Consider the following 10,721-nt stretch of genomic DNA (forward strand, 5'->3'; position numbering starts at 1 on the left):
CCCTTGAATACAGAAGGGAAAGGGTGAAATAAAGGGAGGAAAGAAAGAAAATGAATCAGGAGCAGATTAACATCTCAATATCCTGCCACATTGGAAAGATGCAAGAGTTGAATTCATGGGAGAGGTTCCATTGGGAAAAAAGGAATTGTTCCTGAAAATGGGGTCTGTGCAGTGGCAGAGCCTGTTGGACCTCAGTCCACGGAATGCTCTGATGTCATCATGAGGCCAGAGAATTCTGCTGTGGGCCTGGCAACCTTTGAACCTTAACAGCCTGCGCTGTAGTGAGCACTGGGCGGTGCTGCAGGTTCTCTGAGGGGTCTGAGTTCTTCAGCCATTTAGGAGACTCAGCTATTTTTATTTGTAACAAATCATTTCAATGGACTTCCTGAGAGCCAAGAAGGGTCAGCCTGTAGGGAGAAAGAGGAACTGGATGCTAGGCATCTTCTAAGGGACTCTTCTAGCTGGTACTATGAAACAGCGAGAAAAGAGGAAACATCTGGAAAATAATGAGTCCCAGGAAACTGGCGAGCAGGGAGGAGGTATGTGCTGGGCAACTTGTCTGAGGCACAAGGGTGGCTGCCAGCCTGGGCCTTCCCTAAGAAGCTGGGCCTGAGGACAAAGTGTTCACCTATGAAGGGAGGGAGAGACCTCATATTGGCTGATGCTGCCCTAAGGTCCCTGTGGTGTGAGGTGGCACAGAGAGGCCACATGCCCCTGGCAGATGGAAAGTCCGCCCTGGTGGCCTGAGCATTGCTGTCCTAGGGCTGCTGGGGCCTAGAGCTACAGCGAACTCATGGCAGGCTGGGGCTCATTTGCACAGACTCAGAGGTGCAGCTTTTCTCAGTCCCCTCGTTCTCTCTGTTCTCTTTACTTGATCTTACCCTGGGGTCACTGGGTGGGGGTTGTAAAGGCCACTGCCAGAGATCCATGGGTTGCCCTGTGCATTTTACCAAAGAACAAAGAGAAGCCCAATGAGTTAAAGGCCTTGTTGAAAAATATCTTGAGACATGAAATGCCTGTTCTAAAGGAGATTGTTTGTCTAGGGATGGCGTCTTATTGAAAGCAGGAAATTTTATTCCTTCAGCAGGTAGAATTTACCTGCTGACCCATGGGAGTTTGCGAATCTACAAGTGTGGGCTTCCCTGAAATCAAGGGGAGGGAAGGGCCTTCCAGAGACTGAGACCACATGGGTGAGGGTGAGAAATGTTGTCAGGGCCCAGCAGGGAGCTCTGAGTGCCATGGATGTACTTCCCAGGCCATGGGGCAACTGCATGCATTACATGTAAGCTAGTAACCTGCCCTGAGAAAGCAAGGGACAGGCACATGTAGGAGGTGGGACAGAATGGAGCCCACTCCAGAGATCCAGCTCCAGGCTTCTGCCCCACATCGGAGCCCAGCAGCTTCCATGAGGCCCAGGGTCCTGAAGATGATAGGATGAGCCCTGGGAATGGAGGCCTGGACAGTAGGCAGATCTTTACATAGCAGTTGGGACAGGATGGGGAAAGCAATGATTGCCCCTCTCCCTTACACTTCAGGATATTTTTGTCATTGTGTCTGTGTGGTGGAAACTGTGAGTAGAATAGGGGTAGAGTGCTCATTGGATGTGTAATCTGTGTGGTAAGGTTCCTATCATCGTGCCTGGACCAGGTGACACTCAGTACATGTAAGAGCATATACAGAATTCTCATGAAGGGTGTTCCATTCATACATACACATGTACACTGGATGGAAAAAAAAATTGCACATATAACTTTATTAAAGAATGCACAGAGCATGTAGGTATATATACACTTCATTCCTTTATTATGGTCACATACAGCCCCTGTGTATATCGTCCTCTCTTCCCACTACAAACTCTTGTTTATATATCTCTATGGAGATATATATCCTCAACTATCATACAAACACAGCTACTTTCAACTATCTCTAAATACTTCTATAAGAACCAGTCACATCATACACACACCCACACAACACACTGTGTAGTAATACCAGGCCCACTATGCACAAACCACTAAAAAACAGATTCACCAACCCTTGTCAGGGTTGCCAGATAAAGTACAGAATGTCCAGTGAAATTCTAATTTCAGATAATCCACAAATAATTATTTGGTATGAGTATGTCCCAAATATTATAACCCAAATATTGCATGAGAATATTTACACTAGAAAATTATTCATGCTTTATCTGAAGTTCAAATTTAACTGGTGTCCTGTATTTTTGTTTGCTAAATCTGGCAACCCTTATATACTTACTACTAGCTGACACATTACTTAATTCCTGCATTTCTGTTTAGTGGTGCTTCCTTGCTAGAATGTTTAGCATCATTGGAGCCTAGAATAGTGGAATAGGGCCTGCTACCTAGTAATTGCTCACTGAACATTGTAGATGAATGAATGAATGTAAACCATAAATACAAACCATACCATATAATCAGGTTACATGTCACACACTCCTGAGCTGTGAACACAAATCATGTACAGGAACTCTCCATAAACATAGATGCAGACATTTCCGCCCTGCTCACCACACCAATCCCACACTTATCAAAGGTTTAGCTGATACACACCACTCTCACACTTCTGATGTATTCACAGTCACCACTCAGGCCTATATCCTAACAAGACACTAACAAAGTAATTGTTGATTATAACTAAATATTGGAGTAACCACTGAGAACCAGAGTCTAAGCCATGTGTATTCACTGCACCTGACAAAAGCCAGCCACTCAGTAAACATTTGTTGGACTGATGAATCATTCATAAACATGCCCAATCGACCATATCTCTGAGGCTTTCATACTTTCCTCAGGAATCTCGAAGTCACAAGAGGATGACTCTCAGCTTGGATCAATCACGGTGGCCAAAGGCTGTGGCCCAGGGGTAGGAGAGGTCTCCTCTTCCTCCGACTACTTCTCCTGTGTTTCTTCTCCGAACAAGCTCATCCATGGTGGTAAGGGTGTGCGGCTCCTTGGGTGCACAGCAGGAGGCTCATAGAGCCAAGCATGAGCCTCAGAGGAGACCCAGGGCAATCGGAGGTGATTTGGGCTCTGCGGAGGAGCCTGGGGAGGATGGCAGAGCTGCTAGGAGAGATTGGATATGAGGCCACTATGAGAGAGTGTGAGCCCTGGCGCAACCATGGTGGGGAAGTTAGGGAGAAAGGGCAGGAAGTTCTTGGCTTGAGGTGTGGGCAGAGGGACCAGATTAAGCACCTTCAGAGGAACATGTAAGCTTTGCCTTTGCTTCCAGAGAAGGACAGAGTTCCTTGGCACAGACCTTCAGCATGGGAGCGGGGCCGTCAGCCCAGGCCCTCACACCTCGCACATACCACCACTCTCCACGCTCACCCATTCTTAGCAAACACGCAAAACCCAAACACATGCCCCACAGTGCCATTCTCCTGCACCACAGCCCCCATTCCACAAATAACACAGCAATGACATCACTTTCCTCTCATGGCACACACCCCGACATCCCTCATGCCACAGGCCTCGCTACCATACTCCACAGCTCTGTGTACAGACACCCCTCCAATATCCCTGCACACACACGAGAAGACCGCAGATGACGCCAGGTACAGTTCCCCACAATATGAGCACCAAACACCAAGCGCACCCCACAACTACACCACACCACGGCCCCTCCTCCTGTATCCTGCGTATTCATGCTTGTTCCCTCAGTGTCCGGCATGGCCCATGTATGTTCTCACGTTTCTAATTCTCTTTCCCAGGAATCCAGAGATTACATCGAGACAGTCCCCAGCCGAGAGCGACCCTAGGCCAGGTTCAGGAACAAGAGGAGACTGCTGCCTTCTTACCACACGTCTCCTTGTCATACCCTTCATCCTATAAGACCTGTGTCACCTCTCCGTATATAAACAAAGGGGAAAGGGGCATGAAAATATACTACATGCAGGTACAAGTGAAAAAGGGTGTGGCTGTCTCCTGGGAGTCAGAGGAAATCTCAGAGTCACTGAAAAAGAAGCCGAAGATGGAAGAAGTGAACCTTCCTGCGGACGTGCGGGTGGGTACTCCCCCCTCTGCCGTGTCCACCAGAAACCTCCTGTCTGACAGCGAGCCCGGCGGGGAGGCCAAAGAGCATGAGGAAATAGCAGAGCCAGACTGCCCGCCAGGGCTGCCCGCGGCTGAGGACAGACCCAGGGCCAAGACGCCTGACTGGCTGGTGACTATGGAGACTGGCTTCAGGTGCATGGCCTGCTGCCGGGTCTTCTCCACCCTGGAGATCCTCAAGGAGCACGTGCAGTTCGGGGTCAGGGAGGGCTTCAGCTGCCATGTCTTTCATCTCACCATGGCTCAGCTGAGGAGAAGAGTGGAATCAGAGAGCATCCAGGAGAAGGAGGAGGAGGAGGAGGGGCACAAGGATGAAGAGGAGGGGAAGCAAGGAGAGGAAGAAGAGGAGGAGCAGCCCACGGGGTAAGGAGGCCCTGGGGCCAGGATCTGGGCTGTGCGCTCGTTCTCCAAGGGACAGGAGGTGGGCGGGGGGCCTGCTGAGGGGCCGGGCCTTCGCCAGGTCAGCACTGTGTCTCCAGCCCAGGCCCATGGCCCCGTGAGGGAGAGCTGGGGCTGCATCAGGCCAGGGGACAGCTGAAGGGTGGGGGCGGCGGGCAGGACACTGGGCCCCTTGCTTCTTGCCCAGGCATTTAATAAAGTCATGACTGGAAGAGGGAACTTATCCCGAGCGTTTCAGCTGCTACAGGAAGTTCTGAGAATTTCAAGGGCTAACAGAGCACCTTTCCCCTTTCACTAAGAAGCGTCTTCCTCTGTTTTGGTTTCCACACAGCAACTGAGATTCCTGGGCCAGGAGATCCTAGAATATGATGTGGCCTCCTCTTGGGAGAGGTAAGGCCTGAGGCTGGCCCAGTCTCCTGAGTCTACACCATGCAGGCTCAGAGGAATCTAAGGGGAGGGGCTGCAGGGCTGCTCTGGGTTATCTGGTGCCTCTGGAGCTGCACCAACTTGTGGCATGCCCATTACTTCCAGGGAATTGACCTCCATTTATTTATGGAGAAAGTAGAGAATTTTGACAGTTCTCCCTGAGTCTCCATGATTGACCTCACTCTAAGAAGAAATACTGCCAACAGTCCTTCTAGGCAGAGAGAGCTCAGCACAACCTCGAGGGCCGGGAGTGGTTTGAAGAAAGGACAGGGGTCTTATCAGGACCAGAGGTTTAAGGGCTGACAGCCTTTGGTCTGAGCTGAGATCTCACTATGACTCATGGACATAGTCCCTTGAAAGTGGCATGTGTAGAGGGAGACACATGAAGATGAGGTCGGTCATAAGAGATGTGGAAATGTTCTAGAACCTTTATTTTACTGTAGTTGATCTGGAAACAAATTCATTGTGGTATGTGTGACCTCTGAACTTTAAGACAAAGTGAAGGGTAACTTTGGCTAGTAGAGCCCATATCGCTTCTTGTCTTTTCCTCCTCTGCCTCTTGTTTTCTCTCTTCCAGGGAGAAGATAGGACGATGGAGACAGTAGCAGACAGAATGCCAGTGGTATGAAGGAAGATGAAGGGACCAGTACTCAGCCTAGCGTATAAACATCATATACAATAAAGGCTTTTCCCCCCAAAACTTTCCTGGATATATTCTTAAAATTTTTTAATTAAAAAAAAAATTTTATATTTAAAATTTTTATTTTTTAATTATGGTTTACATTCGATATTATTTTGTATTAGTTTTAGGCATACAGCACAGTGGTTAGACAATCATACTTTATAGTGTTCTCCCCGATATTCCTAGTACCCACCTGGCACTATACCTAGTGGCTATATTCTTTAATTAAATTTACCTAGCTATCTTATCTATTGATCTATCTATCATCTACCTATCATTCGTCATCTACATCTGTCTCTCTAGTGGTTTCTGAATGAGGTTTCCCATAAGCACCAAAGATATCTACCATTCTTTTCCAGAAGCAACAGTATCCAGTCTCAGGATTGATTAGGCTTCTGTGTGACAATTTTCCAAGGCTGTATACCACATTCCATGTGGACCATGACAACTACACAGTTCAGTTGAAACATTTGGAAAGTAGCAGGGGTTGTAGAAACCAAGTCTAATGGGTCCTGATTGAAAGCACTGAGAAGGCGAGCTTCAGGGGCCTGGAGGGTGGTCTGCCCATCTCCCTAGGTGTGGCCTGGACAAAGGACTGTTGTTTGTGGCTTCACAAGGAAACCCCAGGATAAAGGAGAAATTTCTCAGTCTTGAAGATGTCCACGGAACAGGTACCTCCTGAGATGCTGGAATTTTGTTACAGCACTCAAAAAAAGGCCATCTGACCACAATCAGGAATTTGGGGAGGAGGTCGCTGTGTTAGGAGTTTGAGCCAATGAGCTGTGATATTTCCAGTTCTGACATTAATATTTTAACTTCTAAATAAACTCTCATTCTAGCCTCTCAAGTTTTTGACCCTGTCACCTCTGAACTTCATCCTCACACCACTTCTACCACCCACTGGAACTCAAGGCTTCTAGGAGGTTCTGAAGACTCATTTTGAAGCATGAGGCTGTCCATGGTCCTAAAGGTGAGTGGGGAGTAATGTGTCTTCCTAATCTGAATAGGGGGTCAAAGCCAGGCCTTAGAAGGACTGATGAAATTAGAAGGAAATAATCTGAAGTTCAGAGATTTGTCAATTTAGGCAGAATAAGGTCTAATTCCAAAGCCCCATGGATTTTTTTCAGGCTGTGTAGGGAGTCTTCTATCGGGCTTTATTGAATCAACAATGGTTCCAGTGATCTGGTGTGGTCATTACCATTTTGGCAATAATAATCCAGCTTCCTAATTGGTTTCATGCTTCCCTGTCTCTCCATCAGGAATATCATATATATGTGTATGTGTATGTGTACATGCACATGCATATGCATATGTATATGTATATGTATATATCTTACCTCAAGATGCCTAGTGCCTCCTTTTTTGTTGTTTGTTCTTTAAGTATGTTTTTACTGATTTAAGAGAGAAAAACGAGAGGGGGAGAGAGAGAGAAACATCAGTCGGCTGCCTCCTGCATGCCCCCTACTGGGGATCAAGCCTGGAAACCTGGGCATGTGCCCTGACCTGGAACTGAACTGGTGACCTTTCATTGCACAGGACAAGGCTCAACCAACTGAACCACACAGGCCAGGACTGTCTAGTGCCTCCTTTAACTGTCATTCCAAAGAGTTCAGAAGTTGAAGCTCACGCTATCTGCCCTTTCATACTCACTCTCTGACCACCTCAGCACACTCCGTGTTCTTCACCTTTGTTCCTTTTCACCTGCTGTTGGGTCTACCAGGAATACCTCTTTCCTCCTCTTTTCCTAGGTCTACATCATTTCCTCTCCTTTCCTTGGAATGTTGTTTTAACCTCTCTTCCACTGACTGCTTCAAACACCTAGGGTTTATTCCACATAAATTGGTAGGATATTGGTTATAAAATGAGGTTCTGCCCTGGCTGGCTTGGCTCAGTGGTCAGAGAGCTGGTCCATGGGCTGAAGGGTCTCGGGTTCAGTTCCAGACAAGGGCACGCCCTCGGTTGCAGGCTCGATCCCAGGCTCTGGTTGGGGCACGTGTGGGAGGCAACCAACTGATGTGTCTCTCTCACATGGATGTGTCTCTCCCCTCCCCTCCCCTCCCCTCCCCTCCCCTCCCCTCCCCTCCCCTCCCCTCCCCTCCCCTCCCCTCCCCTCCCCTCCCCTCCCCTCCCCTCCCCTCCCCTCCCCTCCCCTCCCCTCCCCTCCCCTCCCCTCCCCTCCCCTCCCCTCCCCTCCCCTCTCCCCCCCTCCCCCACCACCTCTTTCTCTCTCTCCCGCTCCCTTCCATTCTTTCTGAAAAGCAATGGAAAAATATCCTTGGGTAAGGATTAAAAAAAAAAAGAAAAAAAAAAAAGAAAAAAAAAAAAAGAGGGTTCTCACTGCGGTTCCTGCTGGGATAGAGATTTCCCTGTGAAGCGTGCAGGGGCGTAACAGCATGAAGGCCTGGGGGTAGGATTCGGAGCATTGCAGGAAGCTCACATTATCTCACAAGAACTGCAGTGACCATGACATAGGAAATCGAGGCCTGTGGCTTGAATGCTTGTCTAAGGTGACTTCACAAGTCTGTCACACCAGATCCACAGTGGGGCCACGAACTAAACAAATTTTGAATAATTGCATTAGGAAGGTAAAGACCCAGCACAAATAAGGGAGAAAAAAGAAAAAAATTCTTGGCTATGGACTGTTACTCAGAGTAAGGTATTTCAGAGGGGTCTGAAGACATACTCAAGGTCACCTTTAAACTGTGGGTTAGGATTCTAATAAAGTAGATGAAACTGAACTCCCCTCCCTGAAATCAGCTTAAATGAACTAGAACAGAACATGAAAATAGATGGGAACTTCTCACAAATAAGGACTGGCTACAACGCTGGCCACACAGACTATCAGGGAGGTGCAGCCAGCTAGGTGTGCCCCTCCGACTCACACTCACTCACTCTCTGAGTTTCCCAGTGTCTGACTTTGAGAGTGGTGTCTGGAGCCAGTGGTCAAGTGCAGCTGGATAGTCTGCAGGTACTGATTCTGATCCTGAACACTGTTCTCTTGTTCCTGGTCACACTAATCTCTCTCCCTCAATACTTCCCTCCCTCTCTTTCTTACCTCCCAGCGCAGGGAATGCTTTTTTATAACTGAAGTGAGATTTATTATTTGTTCACATAAATTCTCTTGTTCTACTGTGAGCTCCTGCTTTTAACAGTCCATAGCCAAGAATTTTTTCTTTTTTCTCCCTTATTTGCGCTGGGTCTTTACCTTCCTAATGCAATGAACTCAGAGTACCAAGATGACAAGATGGGGAAAAAAATCTAGGAGCAAAGAGAAATAATAAGAAATATTCCAGGTAATTTTTCATAGTATTATCCAGTTATATATTTTTAAAATGTAGGAGTAATATAGAAATGTTCTCTTTATTAAAAACTCAAATGTTATTAAGGTAAAAGTCCCTTTTCATAATATTCCAACCCCACTCCCAAACCTATTTCCTTCTGCAGAGAGATTTATTATTAGTTGTTTGATTTCAGGACCTTTGGCCCATGTATTTACATACATAGATGTTTTATATATGATATCTTGCTTTATAGAGATTTTTGATTCATAAATCATATCATTTCATATCTATTCCAAAATTAACATTTTTGATTGGAGAACTTTTAATATCTTTACTATAGATAGTCAGTACAAATCTTTAAATAGATCCATCCCATTTTTTAAAATAAATTTAATTTATTCTAGTGACAAAGTATAATTATCTATTCCTTTATTGATGGACATTTTGAGAAAGATTTCCCCTTTCTCCTGCAATTGTCTTGTGACTTTCCCTGTTAACTAGATTGCAGTTCTTCTATATATTCAGTGGGTATCATTAATGTTCAATATTTAATTAATTAATTAATTAAAAATATGCTTTTATTGATTTCAGAGAGAGGAAGGGAGAGGGATAGAGAGAGAAACATCTATGATGAGAGAGAGTCATTGATTGGCTGCCTCCTGCACGCCCCCCACTCTGGGGATCAAGCCTGAAACCTGGGCATGTGTCCTGACCAGGAATCAAACCATGACTTCTAGGTTCATAGGTCCACACACACCCACCAAGCCATGCCAGATGGGCAACAAAATATTTTAAATGGTCTTCAGTTTCCCTCTGGGTTATTGACATCTTAAACTCTGTACTTTAATTTTCCCTCAATATCCATGATTTTGTCATGGCTATTTCTCCATTTAATGTTGAGTAATGACATGATTGATTTCTCTGTGTGTTTTTTATTTTATTTTATTTTCTATTTTATTTTATTTTTTATTTTTTGCCGTTTCTTTTCAAGGTGTTGAATTGATTGTGACTTATGAATTAGTACAAAATGCTAGTCTTCAAGTCAGAACAGGTCCTTGACTAAGTTACTTAACCTGTCTGAGCTTCAGCTTCCTTCTGTGTAACCAAGGGGCTTAGACTAACTGGTCTCTAAAAGGCTGTGTTTCTTAGAGTCACTCTGGCTTATTGATATGCTATTTGAGAAGAGGGTCTTTTCTCATGAAGTCAGAGCTCCAAATAGTTAACATGCTGAGTGTGTGTTTTTTTAACCTCGAATTGGGCACAATTTAACTGGTCATAGTGTTAGGTATACTTACTTTTATATATGCTTAGCTCTAAATACTTCATATAGCTCTTGCTACTATTTTAAGTAATATATTATTTTTTCTGATTTTCTCTTATATTTTCTAATTTATTACTGCTAGTGTAGAGGAACTTGATTTTTAAAATTTGATGATCTTCTATCCATCGGCCTTGTTGAACTGTTATTAGTTTCTACTAGTTTATGTGTGGATTCCTTGGGGTTTCCTGGATAAATGATGATATTAAATATAAATATTGTATTCTGTGGATAAATTTAGTTCATTATAATCCATTTACAGATACTTTTAAAACACATATCACCTTTTCTATACCTTTGTTTTTAGATTCCCCCTTTCCCAGAGATAACCAACATCAAGATTTGCAAGTATTCAGTCCTTATTTTAATTATTTTCTTGCATATATATTTACATACACACACACACACACACACACACACACACACACACACACACACACACACACACACACACACACACACACCCCCATAAGCAATATGTGGAATTGACTTAAGTATTTACATAACTGTTATAATCTACCATCTTGCATCTTATTTTATTTCTT

At 45.2% G+C, this 10,721-nt stretch overlaps 1 protein-coding gene across 1 annotated transcript; it reads left to right on the plus strand.

Moving 5' to 3' along the window:
* The first annotated feature begins 469 nt into the window (after nucleotides 1-469).
* Nucleotides 470-4,437, plus strand: FAM170A (family with sequence similarity 170 member A). The gene is made up of 3 exons (XM_016204597.2): nucleotides 470-539; nucleotides 2,813-2,953; nucleotides 3,731-4,437. The coding sequence occupies exons 1-3, from the start codon at nucleotides 470-472 to the stop codon at nucleotides 4,435-4,437; spliced, it is 918 nt and encodes a 305-aa protein (XP_016060083.1).
* Nucleotides 4,438-10,721: the final 6,284 nt, after the last annotated feature.

This window comes from Miniopterus natalensis, chromosome 3, assembly GCF_054644295.1.
Source record: "Miniopterus natalensis isolate mMinNat1 chromosome 3, mMinNat1.hap1, whole genome shotgun sequence".
NCBI lineage: Eukaryota > Metazoa > Chordata > Mammalia > Chiroptera > Miniopteridae > Miniopterus > Miniopterus natalensis.